Below are 26586 nucleotides of genomic sequence, written 5' to 3'. Positions count from 1 at the left end.
TAGGGTTTGAATTTTTTGGGATGATTTTCTGCTTCTTCTGCACAAACACAACTGTTTTCTGAGGTTTGCAGTGACATTTCATCCTGTGATCATATTAGCGCCTGCTGCAAAGCAGCCTCTACCCAGACTTAAATGATGTTACCTAAGCTGACAAGAATTGATGCATTGACCTTACAGATTGTCCACTCGTGAAAAATTACCTAATGGCTTCACTATACGACAATGAAATATAAAGAAGCAGCTCTTTGTTGTACTTGAAAAACTTTTAGCATTTGTAACAAAGCAGACTTGGAAGAAAAGAACACAAAATAGCTTAAAACTTATATCTGGTTTTACATAAATCATGTCTTTGGTAAGAAACATAAAAGTTATTTTCTATATTGGTACATTAACTCTGAAAGTCTTGACAATAAAAAACAATGTGGAAAGATTTGAGGAAAACTCAGTTTAACCCATAAAACCCATTACTCCATTGACAAATGTATTATAAGTTAATAAAGCTTGAAAACTTGAAAATAGCCTCAACAGCAGGGGTGTCATAAAACACCCAGCTCTATATTTACTTTAATTTTTGGGTCATGGTTTGATGCAGGGTACTGTAAAAATTTAAGACTCTAAAAACATCTTCATCTAGTTTAAACAATTTTGTCTTGTGCAGATCATATATATCAGTGGTCCCCAACCACCGGGCCGCGGACCGGTACTGGTCTGTGGACCAATTGATACCGGGCCGGGCAAGAAATAATTAAATATGTCCGTTCTATGGATTGAGTCTGGAGGAGCTGTTATTTTGAAAATCCTAAACCGGATGCTGTCGGTTACGTCTTGCGGAATGAGTAAGAAACAACTGCATCGGCCTCGGTCCTTGTAACACCCCCCCCCCATCCAGCCAGTTTTTTGCAATAAGTTTATGTTTATTGGTGTCTGGAAAATTACCTGTTTCAAAAACATATGGCATGTAAGATCACAAATAGGCAGGTACTGCCCCTCACCAGGGAATCCAGGAAAAGCCCATTATGTTACCTAGCAACCCATGGAAAGCCCAGCCAGTCACCTAACAACCCGAGTTGAACTCTACCACATTTGATCAACTGGTTTTACCGCTGTATGTGCTGTACAATGGCTGCTGGAAAAGAGAAGTGTTCTGTTGTTGATTTACCATCCAGAAACCACTTGTTGCATTCTTGTTGGATGTGCAGAAGGCTTTACTTCTGCTTTTCAAAAATATATGATTGTTTAATTGCACATCTGTTTGCAGCCATTTTCATGAGCGATTGTAAACATTGAGTTGGGGGGCGTGGCCAGTAGCGGCTAATTTTGATTTAAAGTAACAGAGGCCCGAAAACAGCTGATTCTGAAACGAGCTCAAAATAGACAGATCTGACCAGACAAGAATCTAATTATCTCAGAATGATTTTGTGCAAAAAATGTAATGAACATATTTTGTGTAGCCCTTAGACCTATCCTAACGTGGAAGCGTAATAGATCATCTTTAAATTGATTCTGCTACTTAAATTTCTTTTTAAATTATTATGGTAGTTAGCTGATATTTGTACTTGACAATTTTCACTAACATGGTGTGAGCAGGAAGACGATTATCACAGTTGCATCAATTATCATTGCAGGTGAAATATGATGGAAGTGTGACAGAAGCAAGACAGACCAATTTAACGCTTTAAGTGAAGACCCAGAGGTCAGCCATGGAAATTTCTCCGTGTACATGGCTTTTATTGATAGTAATTTGTCTCCTGCTAGATCGTAGCCTCCCTTTGACCAACTAATCTCCAGCCATGCATGTAATTTGGAACAGTTGGGTATTCAGGGAACGTGTTGCATGAGTATGACGTGTCAGTGAAGAGGCAGTTTGTGCTTTCAGTTTAGCAACTGATGAACTGTCACTCAGAGTTACTGACCAGGCAGTCTCTAATGCGTTCTCTGTGCGAGGTTTGAAGAAGACATGAAGAGAGCATCATTATAAAATCGTTCCTCTTACAAAGTCAGTGTATCACATAGGGAAGATGTTTCATCTGCATAACAACCCTGACTATGTCTTCTAAAGTGTTATAGGAAGGTTAGAGGGAATAATGAGGGTTTGAAGCCCCAAGCATGAACCTATTACATTGCTGGATCTGTAACATCAAATCACTTCACTGCAGCAGGAATCCTGAGGGTCTTTTACTGAAACTAAGTCAGCAGTTTTGCTACTTTGCTTCTTGGTAATAGAAATCCTCGACCTGGTTTCATTCTAAAACATTGTTTCATACATAGAAGCAATTACTCATAAACTGTCAGATGACTGGATGAAAGTTCCAATGCAGAAAGTTTTAATTCTGCCTAACAATTGTGAATTGTTGTGTTTGTTTTGATTGAAGCAAGGTCAAGGCACAGACTGCCATTAGAGGAAAGCATTTTGAAACTTTTAATTAAAGCAGAAGCATGGACTTTTAAAGAGGCAAAGGAATAGAAGAATCCAGCAAAGAGACAATGTAAAACCAGGAGCTTAAATACTGAGGAAGGGTGGAAAATGACAAGGAAAAAGATCAACTAAATTGAAGAAATCTGGTCAAGCTACAACAAGAAAGCAGGTGAACTGAGGGAGGAGATTAACAGAGGGATCTAAACTAAAACTCAAGGAACTACAAACCAGATGGTAAAAATGTTTAACAATAATTTAAGCATGGTTAAACAGACACTATATTTGAAATAATATTTGAAATCTATTCAAATATGCAAGAAACCTATAAAAATAATGAATATAAACAATCACAATACAAAAGAAAACCAAAGGGATTGTAACAAAACAGTGTATGTTTATCTGACTCTGGATCTGGCTTATGATCTCTGCAAAAAATAAATAAAAAATTCTGGATAATTTTGTTGTCTTTTACAGATTTTAGGCAATTTTGAAAACCTCCAGTTATCTGCTAGAATCTTCTGTCCAGTGAACTGATGTAGATATTTTCAATATCAATAAGAAAAGTAAAAACATCTCTACTTGTTCTCTTGTTTAATTTTTCAGGAAAAACTTCTATCACTCTTCAGCAATGCACAGCTGTGACAAAAATGGCCTTAACTTCAACATTGATATGTTAAACATGGTTATTTCTGCTGTAGCTTGAGTTGGATCAATTGAGACATAATTGCTTACACGTCAGAAAAGTCAGCCAGCATCTGGTTGACTTGCAAAACATGATAAATGATTTGGCACTACAACAGTTGTTCAGTTTTTGCGTGTTGGTTGACTTTGCCTTGATGCTTGGCAGACTCCCATCACAGAGTTTGAGTCAATCAAATGACCACCATCTGGAGCACACAGAGAAAAAAACTCAAAAATCCCTGGTTAGTTATTCCAGTCAAGGTCAAAGCCAAGAAAAACTATGCTCTGTTAACAAAAGCAGAGAAAAGTAGAATTTCTTTGCTAAACATATAAACTAATATCTATTTTTTGTCATACTGAGCAGTACGACACAATTTGATGCACCATTTGTTTGTTTTCATTGTAAAGCAACCCATGCAACCAACCAGTTTCACACCATTCCTGGGTGCCCTTCAGGTCCAGATCCATAGGATATTGGTACTGTATGGTTAGAGTGAAGCTACTGTCGTCACAACCCAGCCTATTGATCAGGGGACAGAATAACGTTGCATCAACAGAAGGGAACAGAACGTTATTCTGTTCCCTTCTGTTGATGCAACGTTGTGTTGCATACTTGCATCCTGTTACTTTTCCAACGGGCAGTGGAAACTTTCCTCCAATGTTGCTGTTCTCCTGATATCCTCCTCCTCAGTAGAATAATTAGCACATAAATCTTCACTTTATGAACTCAAATTCAAGCTGGAGACTTTTCCTATTACTACTTTTATTTTTGTTTGATGTTATAACTCTACCAACCAGATGTAATGTCATCACTCTTAGGGAATTTACAACTGTGTCCTTGGCAGCCAGTCCTCTATTCTTTCTCCGGTTTTCATATATGCTGCAGTTTGGGTTATTGAAATCAAAACAATACTAAACACAGAGGTAAAGTACATCAACATGCAATTTTTGAAAATAAATGAGAAAATTACTCATTTGTTTGTTTGCTCTGAACCTTTCAGAGCTCAACTAATATGAAACCATTTTTTTTCTCTGTCATCCATTACCTTTTATTGCTCTAAAGCCACTAGCACGTTTTACAAGCAACATTCAATCCAAAGTGCAGCTCTAAGCATTTATAAAGTGGCTTGACAATGTTTTTTTCTCCAACATTATTATGCAGCCGACAGTGACTGAAATCCCTTTCAAGGTCCGCTGCACAAAAATACCCATCATAAAGAGAGGGCCCTGCATACCAACGTGCTCTACAGGGTAGTGCATCTGTGTTTCACAGTGTAAAGATAATATATTCAGTCAGGAGGTGTTTCTATAGGCACAGCCCCTGGGCTTGTGTGGCATTCGGCCAGGATGGGGAGAGAATGTGTCAGTGTTTGAGAACTGCCCTGAATTCAGAGTGGAGTAGGTCAGTCAGAGAGGAAATGGAAACGCTCTCTGCGGACTGCCCAAACCACTAGGCACAGAAGTCTCGCAATATCCGGCCTCTGCCGGACTTGAGCCGGTGCTGATATGTCTCAGTGTGGCTCTGCAGAGATCTTCAGAATTAGTACTGGGAAAAACACCAACCACCCTCCTGGGTTAATTAACCTCTTTCTAAGCCCAGCAAACCTTTAGTTACTGCTGACATTTTGCAGCCTGAGATGATGCAGCTTGCAGGACAAGATGTACTGTTGCAGAGCAAACACGAGCAAAGATCTTTATTTTTCTAATAAATAAATTACAAAGCCGTGGAGTGAGCGATAGAAATTCAAAGAAGCCAGTCTTGCTGCAAAGTTAGAGGAGAAAATGGACAAGTGAACCACAATGAACCACACCTCAAGTCCATAATTTATTTTCTCATGTTTTGGGTTTTGTTTTTTAATTTTATTCTTGCTGGTCTGATGCTTCTTTTATGACTTTCCCATTTTTATATGGTATTCTCTTAACTGCACAAACACAAAGATGCTCAGTAGGTTTACTGTTACCTTTTACTCTAAATTAGTCATGTCCAAATCCAATTAAGAGGAGCCATCTTGACACATTTTCTTTGTATTCCAACCCTTGATTGCTTTCCTTTATTTTGAAAATGAAGCGTAATGGTTTCTGTCCATTTGTAGTTTTATGTAAAACATTTTGAATCACACTGTTGCTGAAATGTGCTTTACAAATAATCTTGACACGTTTCCCTCATCCACACCACTGAATCACATGAATGGTTAATTGCCTCGCTGCTGCTAAATATGAAGACAGGCGATTAGTCAGATTAGTCGTGTTGGAGACATGACCCATCTAGTATGCAGGACATCTGGACCTTAACCGAAAATCACTGGTTTTCCTACATATCAGGCCTTTATGTCAAATAAAATGAGAAATATCCTGACATTAGGAGGTCAGTGGTTATCAAGGTAAGTCGTGTATATACCCAATTTTTGACACTTCGCTTTTCATGACTGCCCTTCTGAATTGTATTTTTGGCATTCAATAATAGCTGGTACAGTTTCCTGAACCTGAGCATTCTCACATAAACTGTTTTTTTTATATATATCATTTTCAGAGTTTTCAAGCTGAAATTATTAAAAATGACTTCCTTTCTAATAAATATCACTATTTTTAACTTCTGAGCTGTCCTTCTTCCAATCTTCCCTTTATTTGTCTCGATGTCTTCGCCGCTTTCTGTACTTTTTTTCCCAAACGAATGTCTTTACCTCAGATCTGCTGATAGGATAATGTAATTCTAACTTATCTGCTGGCTCATTTCTCCCCCAACCTACATGTACTAAAGCCCACATGAACTTGATTAACATATCTTAACTGAGGGGAGTGGAATAAACTCAGGGAAGCTGTAAAGGAAATCTCAACAGACCGCTTTTAAGATGGAATCTAATTTTCAAATGGAATCCAAACAAATTGAGAAAATGTTTTGCTGTGTTGTCCCTCCATCAGCCGTAAATCTAAAAATATTTGCTAATTGCTCAGATTGTTTGATGTTTAACGACTAAGAAAGCTGCTTCTAATCTTTTGACACGTCAGTGAAACTATGCAGACAATGTGGGTATTTTTCACTAACATCATAAAGTGGTGCAGTCATTTCCTCCCATTATATGTTCTCAGTTTTCAGCTCGCCACACTTACCACTCATCACCAATCATCACACCTGCCACTCATTCCACAGCCATCCTCCCCAGTACTTTTACTCCCAACTCTTTGCCAATATTCACATCGTTATGGTACTTTAATGGTTCATACAAAATCTTTCTAAAGGTCTCTTTGATTTTTATCTTGCTACCTACCTCTAGCCTACAGGCTATTATTAATTCAGCTTACTATATAAATACTAAATGCTATTTGTTTGGAAATATTTAGCTGGTTTAGTTTATTGGATATAATCTTAAGTGTGATGTCCCAATATTTCTTTAACATTATGCTATTTTCTTTTGGTGTTTAAAATTAGCTATTGAATAATTGGGGAAATCCTTTTTTATTATTATTCAAAAACCATAAATCAAAGTGAGGGAATGTCCTATTAGCTGTCCTATTAGCAACATCTGACTTGATGTTGTGTTTTTATTGTTGATTCTGTGTTGCATTGTGTTTTTGTGTTTGATTTGATGTAAAGCACATTGAAATGCCTTGCTGCTGAAATATGCTATACAAATAAAATTTGATTGATTGATTGATCTTGAAGTGGAAAAAACTCTACTTGATAAAATCCAACAAAACTTCTTTTTCTGAGACTGTATCTTATAAAACTAAAAAAATAGATTTGCATAACTGAGTGTCAGATGATACAAAATGAAAGACTGATTTAATCTTAGAGTAGTTGTTGTGAAGCATTAATTCATTCAATATTGGTAGTAGAGATTCCTGGTTAATATTTTCTTTATAGAAGGTTCCACCAGTATGCTGTGTTTGCACAACAGTCTATTGGCATCGAGGCAGTTAATCTTCATCATCCATCAGTCTATTCAGCAGCTCTGTCTACCGTCTGGTATTCACAGCTCACTGACTGGGACTGAAGTGATCGAAGCCACTGTAAACAAAGCAGCTTTCAAATGTTATTAAAGGTCTTCAGAAAAAGAATCAAACAACTTGAGGAAATTTCCTGTCTTTTTGCTAGAAATCATCCTTCATTTCTGACCTTGTTGCATTCTGTTTGCTTGAATGATATCAGATCTTTACTTATAGGCACGCATCAATGACATGAACAAATTTATGCTTTTGCTTTGAGGTTATAATAAGCAATACCAGTATATACTTTTTAACTTTGGATGCCCAATTTTGAATTCATTATGGGGTTCCTGTAATCCAAACATTATCTCTAAAAGTTTCAAGTTCAAGTTTATTTGTATAACACGTTTCAGCAACAAGGCAGTTCAAGGTGCTTCACATCATAAAAACACAACAATATAAGTCATAGAACCACAGTCAACAATTGACGCATTGTTTTTCAACGGGTTCCTTTAAATTTTGCTATCACATATTCATGTGAATGGTGAGAACACTGTCCTATAAGCTCAGCCTCTAATGTTTGAAACTGACAGCTTGCAACCATGTTGCCAAGTTTAAAAGACTCAACTAAACTACATGAAATGTACTTCTTCACATTCTATCAAAACAGAACAATCTCTGTTCTGTCTGGACCTTAAGCTCTGTTGTTTAAGAACGATTGCGAGCAAGTATGCTTTCCTTTCTTTTTTAAATTGCTATAAAAATTCTAAACTGTATTTTGAAATAAACTTCCTAAACAATGACCACATATGCAACAGAATAAAGTTTAGTTTGTGAAGATGCTTCCTTGCCCTTTCGCTGTGTTTACCTGCAGCTCTGCGTTAAATCTCTCATTTAACCTCCACATTTTATTTCCCAGCCTAAAGCTCAGTTCCAGGTCAGCCTTGCTGATGCATGGAAGGATTTCATGGGGGGCTCTATTAAATCTCCTCAGGTGAAACTGAAAGTGGACGTGGTTTCGTTTTGTTCTCAAGGCTTCCGTCCCTGGGGGGAAAACAGTCGTTCAGCCTTTGGAGTTTTCTCTCCTTTGAACCCGACTCAGATTTTCTCACGGAGCTTCCAGCCGCAAACGGATCCAATGTGTTGTTAGGGCAGAGGAGGAAAAGAGGCTCTTGATTTATAGCGCAGTAGGAAATTAAATGTGCTGAGTGCATTTCTGTTAACCCTTGACCTTGTGAGACCATATTCTGAGCTTATTTATGACTCTAGTTTATTTGTATTTTCACTTGAAGAGTGAATCAAATCAATGTTTTCTCAACACAAAAGTCCAACTGACAAGAACGTTTAACATACAAACTGATGTTAGTATAGGCAACTAAAAAGAACTAAATAAAGACATTTTCATTACCTAAAATAAATAAAAATGGTAATTAATTAGAAAAAGCTATAACTAACTGGAACAATATCGTGTGATTAGAAAACTAAAACATATTGAAATTCTAGATGCATGTTCTGGTGAACTGCCAGGTAGCCACTCCTCTCTGCTGCACCTTTCTGCAGCTTCTCTGCTGGTTAGTGATGAGAACCAGATTGACACTTTCTCCTAGCAATCAGGGAGTCCATGCACTTTTGGTGTGACTGACCCGTCTCTCCTGTTTGAAGAAATGCCACAGCATGAGAAGCAAACAGTGCTGGTAGCACATGTAAATTCAGAACTGTGCAAATGTTTTCTACAAACTGTGAAGGACAACCGGTGAGCCTCAGAATGCTGTTGGTCATTTCTTGAATCTTATTGGAGCAGCACATGGACTCTGACTGATTGTTGTACTGAACAGTTTTAATATTCAAATCAAATCAAGTGAGTAATTAAAAAAAATGCACTTGGTGTTTATTTTTTATGGTAGAAAGTGAAAGAAAATGTTGATAAATATGCTAATTTATGTATTGGTGTTGAGTTTTATTATAAAATATTTGCTATTTATTATACTTTTGGAATAATTTGTTTAAAGGGGTGGAAATCTGTTTGATTATTTTACAATGTATTTATCTTGTTAATTTCAAAATGTAATAGATGTGTTTCTGTTTCTTTTGAGCTTTTTCACCTACGTTTATGGAAGGCTAAAAACTATGGTGACCATCATATAAAAATAAAGACGGATCAGGTAAATTGAAGCCTCTTTGAGTGAAATCCAGTTAAGATTCATAGTAGGGACTATCCCCTTCAAGTAGGGAATCGCATAGAAAACCAAACTTGACAAAACCTGACAATGTAATACCCTTTGGTTTTGTATTTATAAATCTATTTATTTGTCTTTCAAACTGATGTGAAATTATTTTTTTCCCCCCTCACAATCAGTTTGCATCAGCTGTCGGCAAATCACAGTATTCCATATTCCTCCTGGCAACACTATGCTAGTCCGAAAAATGGCAACAGCCAAAGTTTGAATAAAACGCCAGAGTCCGTCAGTTGTTCAACAATAATTGAATACACTTTTGAAAATGTTTTTTCTGTTGAATATTTATTATCCAATCAACATATACATAGTAGTAATACATTAGTTAGGTTAATTTTAGGCACAGAATTCAAACAGGTCAAAGTAAACTAAAACTGCCAATGTAACTAATAAAAACTAACCTGAAACTAAATTATTTAACTAATAATTGATTAAAGTTAACATCTCAAAACTGTTTTACACTTTTACACTAAATAAAACTAAACTCTAATGAAAAATCACTAATCACTATAATAAATCTGACACCAAAATAATTTAAATAATTTGCAGAAAGAAAGAGAATACATTTAAGTTTAACCAAAGCTAAATTGGATTTGTGTAAAGCTCAATCAAATCGCTTTCATGCTACATAATGATTTGCAAACATGAAAAAACTGACATGAACAACGACCTCAGTTTTATGCAAAAAAAAAAAAAAAAAAAATGTTGAGGATAATATTGGACCTATTTTTCATCCTTTTCTCCTATTTAAAATCAGAGCACATGGTGCAATTTCACTCCAACATTTTCAGCGTAATGAGCAGTAAGGCGAGGTTTGAGCCTCATCCCCTCCAGAGAATGAATAGGTTGTGTCTACATGTAAGAGCAATCAGGCTGACAAAATCTGAAACTGACGACCAGAATCCTGTCTTTGTCCACGCCTGCAATACCAGTGCAAGAAATTGAATGTTTGTAGAGTGGAATTGCTGAAACAAAAGCTTACTTCTGCATCAATTCACACGTCAAACAGAAAGCTTACCTGACAGAAGAAGAAAAAGCCAATTAAAACTTAATCCATAAAGCTGTTTTGTTACTAACTTTTACACAGTGGTTTATAACACCTTTCATTCCATATAATTCTAATTTTTGCTGAAGGTAGCAGATGAATAGTGTCAAATGCCTCATGTAAATCAATAAATGCTCTCACTGCAAGATGTGTCTTATCAACAGTTGTTGGTATATTTTCTACAAATTCAATTACATCTGGAGAGGTTGATTGCTTTTTTTCCTCAGCTCATACAGATGGTCTCCAAGCAATTCTTGTTTCTCCAAATAGTTCTGAACTTTTTCACAAATCATTTATTTAGTTTGTTTGGAAAGCTAAGGCAACAGGAACATAGATTTATAACTTGACAAACCTCTAATCTCCATAGATCAGCAATGTTCAAAGTGCAGCACCATTTGCAGATCTTTGGGGATTTTGTTTGACCTCTGACCTCAATTCAAGAACAAATTTGCCCATGCAGCACAGGCATTTGGTGAAGAGAGACGCAGTTTGCAGCTTTTTAGGGTGAGACTTTTACAGAAAGTTTTTAATCTTGTTTAAGTAGAAAACGTTGTGTGGTTCAACTCATGACTTTTTGTCTTGTCTCACGTTTCTCTTACTTTTTCTTTGATTTTAAATTAACTGGTCCATAAACAAGACTTGGACACAATGTATTTATTAAACGTCTGCAAAATATGAAGAAAGGACCACTGTGTAATTACTTCTAGAAATATTGATAGAATAGGTAAAAGAGACAATTAACAAAATTAGGAAAATGTATGCCTCTCTTTAAAAACAAACCTGTGAAGATCTATAATGATTTATAAATGTCTTTTCTAGAAAAATCAGAAATTAATGTTTAGAGATGAAACTGTCTGTAAAAACTGTTTTTAATGGGAGTATGTGAAATGGATATGTAACTGTTTGTTGGTGACAGAAAAAGGATAAAATTAAGGCAATAGCTGAGCTTTGCAGAAGTAAACACAGGCAGGAATGATACTTGTTTCCTCAATGACATGTTTTAAAGGCATGTCTTTATGTATGTAAACTTCCAAATGTGAAAGTTATGCTAAATAATAAATCAGGAAATCCAAACCAACCTAATAAGAGAAAGTTGTGTTTGAATTAATCTGATGAAAAAACTGCACAGATCTGACTGTATATCTGAAAGCACCACCTTTACAAATACTTAATTATAAGTAAAGTTGTACAATGATCCCACTCTGATAATATTTATTTTCTGTAGCTGTTTTTAGGTTTGAGATCACCGTAAGTTTTCAAACACATTGGAATAATTTCTAGAGTAACTCTGAACATGCAGATTATTGAGGTTGGAACAGTTTGTCAGTCTGACCCAGAAAAAGTCTCAAGGGAAATGTTGAAAACATCATCAGAAATATCACGGGACTGATGATCAAAGCAAGGTCAGCCTGCTGATCATGACATGAAGTCATCATCTTCAATCAGAGTATAGAAAGTGAAGTAAAGAGTTATACATTTCACACTGTTGCATTATTTTCCTCCTGACTTGAGGGAGTTTTTTAATATTAGATAAGCTTGACTGGAATGTGCAGAGGATTAAGCTGCACAGGTACGACCTGATCTAGTAAATATTGATCATCCACATATTAGGATATTTTCCATTTTTTTAGATATACACTGAGGTGTAGAGAAAAGCCAAAAAAAATTCAAAAAAGCTATTTACGGGTATAAAATTATTTGGTGCAAAGGCTACTGATGTACTGATCACATCTGATTTAATATTTATTGTTAAGAAGATCTTTGGTCAGGAATAGACTTCCAGAAAACTGCAGAAAAGCAGATTTTCTTTAAATCAAGCCTAAAATCCACTTTGTTTAGAGTTTCCTTCAATTGATAACAACTGCAACATAGATTACGTGTAGTCTGGATTACAACTTTATATTCTCTTTATTTTGCCACTGCAAGGTAATGTTTCCTTTCTGTTTGTTTATTGTGTTATGCATTAATCTAATGAAGCATTTTGAGCGACGTTGTTGCCGAAATGTGTGACACAAATAAATCCGACTTGACTTTGAACAATACATGGACTTATAATTAAGGTGCACAACATATTGTCATCCCAAAATCATTTTCTGTATTATTACCATTGCAAAATGCTGTTTGAAACTCATTATTTGTTGGTTGTTACATACACACTCTGCATGGCAATAAAGAGGTCCAGATTGCATGAAATTTGTTTACAGTAGATAACAGATACACATGAAAGATGCTAAAGGTTAGATAGCCAAAAGTATGATCACAATCGATTCGTCTAACATGCTGCAGCCCTCTGATATAGCAATTATTTAGTATAGTTAATGGTAACATGGCAGACTTCTGATCTTAGTGTTGCATCCCTTATCTTAGTGACTGGCAACAATTCCTTGTTTTTTTTTTTCCTTGAAAATAAGCTTTTTATGCACCAATTTAAAATAAAACTACATATTTTTTAGATATTTTTAATCAGTTACACTGACTACTACCATCAGCAGCTGCTATTTCACCTTTCTGTGACTTTTATGACCAAAAGCAGATCATTTGAGCCTGAAGTAAACTTAGTCAGACATATTGATTACAAGTAGGGGGTACAAAGCTTTACTGTATCTAATGATACTGAAAATGCAAACATATACATAACTTAAATCTAACACAACTTTCAAAAAATAACACAAGTAGATTTAAAACAATAATGTTATTGAATATTATGTGCAGAGAATCACATGTTTTAAAGACTACTCTGTTTGGTTTGAGGTGTGATTTGTTGGTTTTTGCAGATTTTACAGCCACTGATTGAGGGGTGACTATTTTTATTTGCCCCTTATACTGTATGCTTTCATGCAAGATGCATGATCTTTTTCTAGCCCTCAACATTTACTGCACGACATCAAACCTGAACCATGTTCTTCCTGCAGACTAACTTTAATCAGTTGTTATTCCATGACTTAGAATGAATGAATTAGAAGCTACCTGCATTCAGCTGAGATAGAAGTTGGAAAATCTGCTTGGTGGCCTTGCAAATTACTCTGGAGCCACGACTGATTAGATCTTTTTTGTGGATGTTTGTGGCTGCTGTTTGTTGGCTATTTTTACTCTGTAGTGATTATGCTTCCAGTTATGTTTCATGCTGTGCGGCCTTTTGTTGCACAGGCATGAACAATTGTATCATTGCCATCTTTTTCTCTACTAATCTTACCGTCGCAAGAAATGAGGTTTTCTGCTGCTGCATATGCGATGACGCTTTTGCTTTTCCTCAGATATTTCTCAGGGGCATCTTCTGCACAGATACAAGAACAATAAAATTCTGGAGTTTGCTTTTGTTTTTTATTTTTTTATGTTAAAACTGGCCCTTGATGCTTGTTTTCGGGGTTTCTTCCCCCTAAACAAGTGGTCGCTGTGTCTTTGTGTTAAATTAATGACTTAATTGTGACAAAGTAGGTTCTATAAACATCAATATGAATCATGGAAGAACCATAATAGTTTTGCTGTTTTAAGCACTGAGATGAAACGAGTCAATGCTTGACAATTTTCTCCAAATAAATCTGTATGTTACTTTTGTAGTCAAAACATAGTTGTGGTACAGTCAAATCCCAACCCAGTTCTTTTTCCATCGAGTTTTTATACTTCCTCCCACAGTCTAAAAATGTGTATTATAGGATTATTTCTTTACATTAAGAATGACTGGGTGGATGGCTGTACATGAAGACCCCCAAAGCTCGACCCTGACTCTGTCCAAAAATAGGATGTCTTAAACAATGTTTCAATGTCCTTCAATGTTGTTTACATCTTTACAGCTGTTGCAAAATTAAGACCATCTGATTAGTTGCTGGATAACTTGATTATAAATAAACTTGAAGCAATTTATAACAGGGACCATGTCAGACTAGAACGGCCAGATTCCATCACCAAAAACCACAAAGGTCTATTTGAGACAAGCTGTTATAAAAACTATTAGTCCTGATTGATGTATTTGGTGAAAAAGCTGGAAGTGAAAGATGATCTTGAAGTCTAAACAATATATCCTGTCAGGATCTGCTGCATCTCCTGCACCCCTTCCCTTATGCTGATTGCCAAGCAGACAGACGTATCCTCCCAGGTAGCTCCACTGTGATGCACCTGCATGTCACATATCTACTTCACTTCACCATCAGAGGTGACACAGACAGAGTACATATAAAGAACATGTATGGATTTCAGAGCAGACATTTACGTAGACTTTTACCAGTTTAAATTCCAAAAATGATAATTGTCTTCCTCTCTGTTGAGAGATTTGTCATTTGTAGGTGTATCAATCATAGCTTGAGGATCCCCAGAGTCTGTGGCCGAAACAAAGACATTAAACCCCTCGACACTCAAACGTTTCCTATTTCTGGTCTTTGTCTTCCATCAAAAGTTTTTCAACTAATAAGCACTTCATAGAGCCATCTGAATTCCTCAAATCTTTCTGATTTGTTCTTTTTCTTCCAAATACACACATTCTTTTAGAAATGATTGACTGGAATGTGCAAGAATGTGCTTTTATTTTTTTGTTATTTTGCCTGCTAGTTTCTTTTCAAAATCTCCACACATTCTCTTTTTCAGGCAAGCTAAGCCTGCAGACAGGCCTGCAAAGTACCTCTGCCTTCTATTTCTTCAGGCATGCATTTTATAAATTTTTGAGTATGTTATTTTTTGTATATTTTGCATTATTTTGCTGAAAAATGCATGGACATTTGTGGAAAATGTGGTCTTGAATACATATGTCCTCTGCTATCTACTTTTCTGCATTAATGCCGCCATTATAGAAGTGGAAATGAGACTTGCTGAAGGCGCAGATCTGACCCCACACCATCATTATATTATTCTAAGCCATCCCATCACTTCTAAAATATACTCCCACCTTCCACCATTCCCTCCAGTTCTAAGCGATCAGCAGAAACAACGGTGGCTTATTTTAAACAGTGAGAAGCCTTCTGAGCCGGTGTTTGCTTTATTTGTTCTGTGTTGCAGTAGAAACCTGACCGTGAAACATTGCAGTCTTAATGGGTGGGAATCTGTGTTTTCTGCAGGCGTAATAAATGTCTTGGCTTAGCTGAAATGAAAAACAACTTCAAATTTATATGTGATTAGCCATGCTGTAATAAGTAGCAGTATCATAATAAATTTGTAGGAGGCTTATACACTGGAAATGTAAATGGGATCCTTGGCCTTTATTATTCTGGCAGTCCAACTTTTTTCCCCCCAAATACTAAGAATTGCATGGTTTGTGAATTTTTAGTTATTGAGCTAATATAATATTCAGGCAATGTAGACCATAAAGGCTATTACCTTTGCTCTTTATACCGTTCATTATTTTAAAATACTTTTGTTTCTTAAAAATAGCGCCCCACTGATACTGATTCTCTAAAACGTTGTGCAACTTAACCTCTGTCACATAAAATATACAGTATAGATTGTCACCGAAGTTATGTTCTAACATATATGTTACTCTCAGTGAGTAATGTTGTTTTGAAAGGTTAATTATAATACCTAATTGTTTTTATAAGCCAATTTTCAGTTTATAAAATTTCATGTTTCAAATTAATTTTGTATAATTAATTTTAGTAATTAAAAAACAAAATTTGCACATAACTTTATATTATTGTTTGTCTGATAACTTAAATATTATATCAGGTGATTTAATCAGATCCTCAGCACTGGTGTAGTCTGTTTACCAAATAGTATTTTGCTCTTACTTATGTCGTTGTTTTTTTAAAATTATATTTCTTAAAAAAACAACAACACACACACACACACGACGAGATTCAAAGCAGAGAACATAACTGAAGCATTCAAATTTAGTTTTTTGATGAGGGACGTTTGAATTTTCCATCATGCTTTTTAATACTTTACTAAAAATTGCTGCTGGAGAAAACATGTTTTCTTTCTATAGTTCAATATTTGTTATAATTTTAAAGAGAGGATTCCTCATTGTATTCATTTGCATGATTTTAATTTCTGAATTTGTAGTTTTTTTCCATGTATTTTGTATAAAAACAGCAACTGTGAAACTTTTCACCTTTAAACTGTGAAATTTTATGTTTTAATGCCATCAAGAGGTCATAAATAAATAAATAATTTTCTAATTAGCAAGCCTTGAGGAGTAATCAGAAGGAGTGATTTGCAAATGCAGTTAATGTTATATGGAACAGAATAAGAAGGTTACATTGAGGAAAAAGAAGGTTGAACATAAATGAATAAACAGTACTCTAAATTATTGCATTAATTCTTCCCCCTGTAATTATCTCACTGTAATTAGATGGGTGCATATAATTTGTTAAGATATGTATATATGTGTCGCAATTTCTGTGTTATAATTGTACTTAGCTGTGCTGGTAACTCCAAGTTATATTTGGCTTTAATTATTCTGCTCTCAGAAGACACCTCTCTGTAATTTTAATTCCAGGACAGTGTAATAATAATAATAATAATAATAATAATAATAATAAAAATATCTGTCTGAATTTAATTGAGATGTGTCTGTCTGGATCTGTGATGCCATGTCAGAGTTATAAAAATGTTAATTACATCACCTTCAGTCTATGCTTGTCTCAGTACAAAAGACTTGTTTGGGACAGCATTTTCATTTTATCTGACAGTCCCCACTCATACACATTGTGTGTTTGCACATCTACACACCGACATTTGCTTAGCTAATACCCGAAAGCAGTTCACCTTAAGCTGAGGCATCACCACCCCCACGCTTACACCCATCATTGCCTCAACAAGAGGATGTCCAGCTGCTGTCAGCTGATTGTCATGCTGTTTGCTACTTATAACCCAATCTGTCATGCATTGTTAATGTTTTAGGGATGTTGATATGTGTGTGTGTTTGTGGCAGCTCCATCAAAGGAAAGTGGATGATGTGATTGGACAAGAGGGGCAATAGATAATAGATGCATCTAGAAGTATCTTCTTTTTTTTTTTTTTTTTTTTACATGTTTTGAATGTTTGGTTGTTAATAAAAAAATAAAATCACTGAGTGTTCAGTCGCAGTCACCGTGACCATTTTGGTAGAATTTGATGTGCTTTGACAAGAGCCAAGAGTATTATGTGGGTCTATTATACAGGTTTAAATAAATCTCATTACAAATGCCAGGCAGTCATATCTTTGAAACCACTGATTCACAGTTTCTGGAAAATGCAACCAAGATCAAACAGATAAAGAATGCCATATGCCAAGCAAAAAAGATTTTCTCTACATATCTTTGACAATGAAGAGTTATTGACTTTGCAAAATCTGCCTGCTTTTGGAATAGTTACAAATAATGATGTAGCTGTATGATTACCACTTTTTTCCAAAATGTTACAGTGTTTACTCTGGTTTTTCCCAGTATTGTCACTCTGTTCTGTACAGTTGTGCCCTGGCATTTTTCTCCAATTCATTATGTTGGAAGAATACTGTTTGTATTGTTTGAAAGTTTTATTTCTCTACATGCAGTCAGTGTTTTATGAGTGAATGCTTAGCTATGCTACTGCAACTTATATGTTAAAACAGTATTCCAATCTACATGGCCATGCCTCTTAAATCTTTTAGATCTAGATTTTACAGTTACAGTAAATGCTCACATACAATGAGCCACAACTAAACGCTCCCCTTCATTTGTTCAGACACTGACAGAAACTCCTCACTTCTACAACTAATTTCTGAGTGAACATAGAATAAACGTTTGTTTCGAAAGAGTGATTGTCAATATAATATAAGTAATTTTTCAACAGCAGAATGCATTTTATGCTAAGAGAGATCAAATTTAACACAATTTCTGAGAAACCTTTTGCTCACAACACTTGATGTCTCCTCTATGGTCTGGCTGCTGACTTTGCAAGAACTTTCTGTCACTGATGTGGCATTAAATTTGCCCCAACCTATTCGTTTTACTTTGGGTTCCTTCTTTCCTTGATGGGAAGAAAACTGAGTGGCACATTTTGGAAGGTTGAGAAAAATGTTCATCCCATTCACCAGTTTATTTTTACGAAGTTTCCCCAGTTTTTCTGCATTGAATATTTTCAGGGAAAATAGATTCAATCAATCTTCCCTGTGTTGCTAATTAGGTGCTACACAGGCATTTAACAAATTCCTATCTGAAATCTTTTTTTGTTCAGAAATCAATCTGTTTTCTGTTCACAATAAACAATCTCATCCTGTGGTTCAAGGTGACATGCCAGAATCGATGAATCGAAGAGCATTTCTGCTTAGAAAAATGTGACTACACTTCTGTGAGAAAATTTTTCTTAAATAGCTTTTTTTCTGTGAGAAGCATTCAAAGGAGGTGATTTATTTAATGTTAATACTTTCAAGATTCTTAGGTTTAAAATATTTTGACCATCTGTTGATGTGTACTGCCAGTCAACAGGTGGGGGAGGGGCACTGCTGTGTAATCAGAGAGCCACCACCACATTTTTTCTGCCATCTCATTAAATTAACACTGAAGCTGAAACCAAGCTACAAGTTTACAACAGTAACATACTCATATATGTTACATATATGTTACATATATTAAAATAATTTAAATGTAAAGATTTGACATCATAATAATGTTAAAATGATGGGTTAAAATTAGCTTTCTTATTTGTTAATCTGACCATCCAAGCCATTAGAAAAATTTATTTACCACCTCTTAAGTGTACAGACAATCTCTTCCTATCCTCATTATAAACATTTTCTCTGTTTATTCGCTCTATTCTCAGCTCGGTGAGCTAAACACAGATTTGCTAATTGACATCATTCCTGGGCAGAACAAGATAATGAGCATTTCAGGTTCAGTGAAGCTCAGAAAAGATGAACAAATCCCCACTTCCAGGATCAATACTTCTTAAATAAACTGTTGCTGAATCACAAACTTCACCTTCCTCCAACTACAGAAAAGTGGATGGGCAATAAGCTACAAATAGTTAAGAAAATTCTCATGGATAAATATTAGTAACTTTCTGAAACCAGCTGTGACAGCAGTTCTTGTGGACAGTCTAAAAAGTGTGACCTTTTCTCTAATTTAAGTGCTGTGGAGGTATCAGCAAATAACAAATAAGGACAAATAACTTCTCCAGTCAGAAACATTAAATACAACTTTGATAGCTGTCAATATCTGAGATCGTGTTCGATGATGGGAGTTTATTCAGTTCAAATAATTGAAAATTTAGGAGAAAATTGTACTTCCACAATGAACTACTTCACATTCTTTATTTTTTTTTCAGAAGAAATCCAAGTCAAGTAGACCATGTTGAAATATTTTGTATAACTAAGATAAAGCATTGGCATTACGTTAATGTTTTTTGGTGTCAGAAAATCGAGCTGTTCCAAAAACCTCTTGATTGTTGAGTCACACTGTGTCGTTACCTAGCAACCTCAGAAAAGCCCAGCCTGTAACCTAGCAACCCACGCAAAGCTCCAGGACGTTTGGCTGGTTTTACCACCAAACGGATGCTGGAAATACAATGGATGCTGGAAAAAAGAAGTGTTTTGTTCTTGACTTACCTTCCAGAAACCACTTGCGTCATTCTTCCTGGTTGTGCAGGAGTCTCAACTTTTGCTTTGAGGACGTATGATTATATAATTGCACATTTGATTGTAGCTATTTTCGCATGCAAGTGAAAATATTGAGTTGGGCGTGGCCAGCATTTGGATATAGAGTGACAAGAGGCCCAAACACAACTTATTCTAAAAAGAGTCAAAATAGGTAGAAATGATTAGACTATAGTTTCATTACTTAAGAATGATTTTGTGCAAAAAATGTGAGGAGCATGTTTTTATAGCTCATAGATGATGTTCAGCTAAGAAATCTCAAAGACAAACGTATCTGTTAATGTAATATTGTCTTTTATTTGATTTTTCAACAGGGACAAATGTTAAAAACATTGCTTCATATGGAAAACACTATCTAGATGTCATGGATAAAGTTTTTGGCCAGTGAGCCAAAATAAATTTCCAATCCCTGAGTCAGAGTTCTAGCCGGTGTTTTACATGTCATAAAAACCTTATCCAAACTATACCCATTTCAACTACTACAGTTTTATTAAGGCTCCAAAATGCATTTAGCCTGACTATTCTGACGATTGTACAAGAATATTTGTGTGTTATAAGTAAGGAAACTATTACTTATTACTTCCAAAAATCTGACAATCCCTTTAATGCATTCTGCTGCTGTTCTGGATACCACTGGGATACATGCACAACCACATGTGCAAGAAAATGACGAACCTTCAGTTGTATTTACAGTAGGTTTAATGCACAGGTAGTGGTATGTGTTATACACAAATATGTATACAACAGTCAGACCCAAACAGACAGTAAACTAAATAAGTATTACAGCATTTCTCTGGACAAAGTTGCAGAGGATTGCCTTAAACAGAAAAGTGAATCACACTCGTTCGAACTCATTCGCAGGCAGCCCACTGCTGAGAGCGAGGGTTGAAAATTTATACATTTGGTTTATAAAGTGAGAGAACAAATTTTCCTTGTTTCTGGTATATTCAGACACTTGCAGGCTTGGTTTACTCACAGCCACTAGAGAGCTTCATCATTTCTCTCTACACTGCTGATACTGGGAGATCTGTGGTCTCCTTATTTCACGCAGGATAAAATAAGACCAACCCAACACTTTGCACTACCAAGCTGGGTTTGAGACTAATCTATAATGCATTGGTTAATGTAACAGTTGGCAAAGAAAGCGTTTAGCTTTCATAGCTTTTATTCAGAATGCCTCGTCTTAACTTTGCAACTTCTTATACTTCTATTTCAGGTAACCATATACATATATTTTGTCAGAGCTGCTCTGAAAATTGATTTCAAGGAGCTGTAGTCAGAAAATAATTCCATTTTGACAAGAAAGTGAGGATTTTCCAGATAACGGGTAGATAGGGGGTAATATAGCCCCTTCCCCCTTGTTTCCGCCTCTCCACTTCTCTCTTTGCTGAAGATTGTACTGATTGTGCTGCAATATGTCGCATGACCACAGTCAACGCTGCAGACCGGGGGAGCAGTATCCCATGCTTATTAAATCAATGGTGTGTGTCTCTTGAAGCAGTGTGTGGCATGGATGCGTTCATCGCAGCATCTCACTGCAGGCTCTCTTCACTCAGAACAAAGTGCTGGCTCGCATTTGTTAATCATCAAAATAAAAAGAAAAAAACGACTCCCTTTTGATCTTTCATTACACATTTGCCTAATCTGATTCTGTGTAGGAATAAAACAACTCTCTGAATGTGTTATCTGGACATCTATTCAAGGAGATTCTTTGATATTTATGAGGAAACCCTCATCTATATTCATTCACTCTAACTTGTGCATGTTGACTTTTTTATTTGCTGCATTGCCTGCATTTGTAGGAGCCGTGAAACCGCATGTTGAGTCTCAGCGGCGATTTAAGCAGAAGTTAAAGTGGTTTGTGGGTGTTTGAGCACAACAAGGCTGAAGTGAAAGGCTATTGAGCTTGTTTGACTGTTCGTTGGGCTGAGTGAGGGATGTGCCCCCTAGACATTTGCACTACAGTATCCTGCTGACTTGCTTTGCTTGCTTGCACTGCCATAGAAACAGGGTTCCAGAGTGCAGTGGAGGCTCATTCTGTGCAGGAGCAAGCGAGAGAGAGGATCGGGAGGAAGCGTGGGGAAAAAAAGAGATAGAAAGAAAGAGAGAGAGCCAGAAAGGAACAGAGAAACGGGGAGGGAAAAGTGAGAGTGAAGGATCAAGAGAGGGAAAAGTGAAAGGCGCTGTCACTGGTGAGTACACAGCTGTCACAGGAGATTGAATCACAGGTTCAGATCTGATGCTTTGAGTGCTCCTTTTTTCCTCTTTGTTGGCTTTTGACGATTGATTTCTCCAGCTTTGGTTCAGTGATGTGAAACAGGTTGCACGTTGTCGTTGTTGTGTTTGTGCTCCAATGCAGAGTAGCAGTGGATTTTTTTTAGATATATTTGTCTTGTAACCTCTTGTTTGGTTAGACCAACACTGTCTATTTACTTTTGAATAATTCATGTTGAGGTAAAAACTTCTTTTTTTGGTAGTCATTACACTCCTCTGTATCATTCATGAAGCATAGTTTTAATATTTGATTAGTCTGGATCTCTGCAGCAGCACTTTCTTCCTCTGTCCTGCACACCTTTTGTCAATTAAATCAGTGTCAGAGCCACAGGGAATTCATTTAAATATTGACTTGTCTTCTCCGCCGCTTTTATCAATTATTGAAGAGCTGAACTGATGCCACGTCCCTCTACCTGTACGGTGGAAGTGTGGAAACTCACTCAGCTGCATAGCGTAAAATGTTTACGCAGGTTACTGCTGTTTGCTGGTGTGAAGGAGTGTGTGTTTTGCACTCCCCTGTGCACACTTTATTTTCTTCCGCTGTTTTCCACATCACTCCTGCTGGGTTTGATCAACTGGCATCATGACACTTTGATGAAGCACCAGTGCTTTTGGGCTAATATGGGAGAGATACCGCAGGATAGCCTGTGCCTCCTGTCAGTCTGAGTAAGAGGAAATTGTGTTATCCTCATCACTGCTAGCCTTGTTGTCACTTAGGATTTAAAGCGCGTCAGATGTGATAATGGGCTAAGATTTATCTTGGAGCAAATATCCGCTACAACTTGTTTCTGGCAGAGTGGTAATCCTGTTTACGTTTATCTTTGCGGCTCCCTGCTTGTGTTCACCTGTTCCTGGAGTGCAGTTTTATGTTTTTTTTTCCCCCTCCTGCCCTCCACACGCAGCCACAGAATTAAACAAATCCAGCCAGTCTTATCAGCTTCCTGCTGCCTCTTGGCATGACTGGACCCAGTGGCCTTCCTGCAGCATGTGTGTGTTGGAGTTTATGGACGTGTGGGGACATACATGGTCGCAAAGCTCATGTGACCGAGTGCATGGATGCGTGCAATTGTGTGTGTGTGTGCACACCGTGACATGATTGTGTGTGATCAGGATAGCCGCAGGGGTCGTTTGCTCCCCTTTAGTGGGCAGATTCAGGGATTCTGGCATTTTGTCTTGCTTCTTCTCTCCTGTGACACGTTTATGACTTCTTGTTAAAATGTCACTCACTGAGACTGGACTGTAAAATACTCTTGCGCTGTGGCTTACTGTGTGAACAATAGAGCGCCTTGGTGTGATAAAGCCCGCTAAAGCACACATCTGGGAGTACAAGGCTGCAGGATGGGTGAGATAACGCTGAGCTTTCTCTGGGGCCGCCTTTTACCGGCAATGTTTGTTTCATTGCAATATAAAATTGGGTTGAAATTTGACAGCTTTGCAGCCTGGATCAATACGCTGGTCGTTCATGAGAGGAAACAACACCATTCTTGTAAACAAGAGGAGTACTTTTCCATGTTTAGAGAGAGCAACATAAGCTAATGTTAAATGAGGTACCTGAAAGAAAATCGGAATTTTGCACTTATGTGTTGACTAAATGGTGCACCTCAGCGAAACGCCAAAGCTAAAATAAAAATGTTTTTTTGGTAAGTGGAGATAGATTCCTATAATGACATCCCTTCTGGTAAATGATCTGGATTTGTTTAGCTCAGAGGCTAAGAAGTCTTCTACCAAATTTTTATTTCACACTTAGGAAAGCTGTTTTCACACATGTACTGCTGCAGAAATCTTTTATTCAATCATCTTTAGGGAATCCATGTAAGAGGCTACAGAGGGACTGAACATTTCTATTTAATATTGCTTTCGAGCTATTTGATTTTCTTAACCCTGTGAATTTTAAAGGTTTCTACTGAGCTCATATCTCTTCAGAAAATAAGACTCCTTAAAGTTACATTGCACCCATCTTAAATGTGTTCAAGTTACAAATTGGGAAAACTGCACACACGTGACGCTACAGCTAGCTCATAAGACAAGACACCCAATATGGAGAGCACAAGAATGACTAGACGTTTTTGTGGAAAATAAAGAATGACAGTTTCTTTCTTTTATTTTTAGAATTGAAGATTTTCCACTGAAACTGCGTACGCACTGTACACTGATTCAGTCCAAGTTTGACAAATCCATACATTTAAGCTTTAGTTTCCCTCATTCCAAGATGGTCCTTACACCAAAACAGGATTAAAAATTCTCCCTTTTGTGTTTTCACAAGTGAAATAAAAGCTTTGACACAGTCAAGATTCCAAAAACAAAAAGCAAGTATCAAATACAGTCCTAGTCCTTCAAATCCAGATTCCTCCTGCAGACATGTTGATGTCCGACTTCCTTTGAGTCTGAGTGCAATTAGATGAATTTGGCCGCAATATTCAGCCCTTTCAGTGGTCAGCATGATCAGAAAGTGCCATATAAATTCAGTTTTACTGTTTTAGGTGGAGATTACAGTATTCAGTATGTAGTATGCTCTAGATATTGTACAATTTCTCTTTTGAACTGGCTAATTTATTTATAGATCAGTATATTTAGTCCACAAACTTTATGACGAAAACTACTTTAACAAGCTGAGAATCAGAAATGCCAAGAGCAACTAAAGTAACATCGGCACTGTTGGAGCCCATCAAAGTTTGAATTTTCCCCTTTTATCGTCTCGTAGTTAATCAGAGGTCTCCCTAATTAGCTTCAGTCAACACTGTGTTGACTGAAGCAAATAAATAACAAAAATGCAACACACAATTGTGTCCTGTTTGCCATCTTCATCTGTTAAGAAAAGACTTATGTGAGTTTAGGGAGAGTGAATAATAGACATTATTCCAGAGAAGCCAACAATTTTAATCTTTTTGTTCATAAAATATTTTCTGAATCAAACTAATTTTAGGCTTATCATCTTGCATAAAAGTATGGACCACAAAGCAGACATTTCCTTTGTCTGCCAAATGAAAGTCCAGCCAAGTTTTACTTTTAATACTCAGAGAATTTACTTTAATTAGAAACAGCTGACAGTTTTGTATTCCAGTCTGTGATGGTATTAAGAAACAAGAGTTTATGAAGTCGCTGTGATATTGTTTTGCTTATCCAGGAACACGTTTCACCAGCACCCATAAATGCATTCAAACTCAAATTGTTATTCTCATTAATACCGCTCAGTGGATCCAACCAGCTTAGATTCACTAAACAGAGAAAGGTTGTAAATTTATCCAGTCATTGTAAAAATAAACTTAGTCCTGATTTTTTGCATGAGCTTCCACTGTTTGCCAACTCAAGTGAAGACCTACTGTCACACCTTTCGGCTGCAGATGTTACATCTGACTCCTCAAACCACAGGATTTTTTTTGACCAGCTACAGCACCAACGCCTCCTCACCTGATGCTCGAAACCAGCATGACCTTTTGCCCACCACAATTCCTTTAGGTGTCTCATAATGTCTTCAGACTACATTAATTATGATTTGCACTGTGCTTTCTTTAACTTCCTTTGCTGCTTTTGCAGCTGCAGCTGTGAGGCTAAAAAAACAAAGCGTAAGGACAGGGTTAATGAATGTCACAAAGCCTGACACCTTTCAGCTCTGCACAGTCTCTTTCGTTTCAGAATATTTTTTTACCCACTTTCTTGATGATTTTTTTTCCATTGATCAATTAACTAAATGGATACGACTAATCAGAAGTTTTTTTTCTATTCTAAAATTGTACATCATTATCCTTGGAATAATTTCCAGTTGTCTTTAAAATATTTTTGACAAAACTATCCCTTAATAAAAGTTGATATGTATCCTTGAGAGCTATTACATACATTCACTGACCATTGTATTTTGAACACTTTTTCAGTTTCTTGTTTGCAGAAGTAGCATAGAAGCTAATCACATACAAGCAGCTGAATGAATTTAAGCATCTTGACATGGAAAAGATGTCTGAAATTCCAACTCAAAATGGGGAAAATTGATTTAAGTGATTTTGAACATGAATTGTTTGTTAGGTCTCGCAGTATTTAATAAATTGCTGATGTTCTAGGATCCTGTTTTTAGATAATAACAGGAGTTAGCAACATGGGCGGAGAAAAGAGACACAAATGCAGGGGACTGTGGTCTGGACAAAGAAAAGCACTGGTGCCAACTTAGAAAATTTGTTGCTATATTTAGCAACTTGTCCAACTACTTTCAACAGGGTGTCTGAAATTTCACTATGATTGTTTTTTTAAACAGGTCAAGTAGTCACAATCACCAGATCTCAATCCCATAGCGCACTATTAGGATGTGATGGATCAGAAGATTTGCTTTATGAATGCAGAGTCGACAAGTCTGCAGCAACTCCCTAATGCTATTATGCAATTATCAACCAAACCTTTTGCACTCTTCTTCTGGGAGAGAAGGAAGGTCTTACCTGGTACAAAAAATGTGTACATAATAAAGCAGCTATTTAGTGTACACACACTATCT

The 26586-nt window shown here is 36.5% G+C and overlaps 1 protein-coding gene across 2 annotated transcripts in view; it reads left to right on the top strand.

Moving 5' to 3' along the window:
• Nucleotides 1–26586, top strand: part of syt6a (synaptotagmin VIa) — a 77534-nt gene that overhangs the window by 15511 nt on the left and 35437 nt on the right. The window contains exon 1 of one of the 2 annotated variants that reach the window (XM_044119682.1): nt 23432–23451. The exons of the other annotated variant lie outside the window; for it this stretch is intronic. Within the exon in view, the coding sequence (XP_043975617.1) occupies nt 23448–23451 (4 nt within the window). The 5' untranslated portion in view covers nt 23432–23447. Of the gene's footprint in view, nt 1–23431; nt 23452–26586 lie in introns of those variants that run through there. 2 annotated transcript variants of the gene reach the window in all.

This window comes from Gambusia affinis, linkage group LG01 (assembly GCF_019740435.1).
Source record: "Gambusia affinis linkage group LG01, SWU_Gaff_1.0, whole genome shotgun sequence".
Lineage (NCBI taxonomy): Eukaryota > Metazoa > Chordata > Actinopteri > Cyprinodontiformes > Poeciliidae > Gambusia > Gambusia affinis.
Note: the sequence above shows the minus strand (reverse complement) of the source record. Positions and strands in the feature narration are given on the sequence as shown.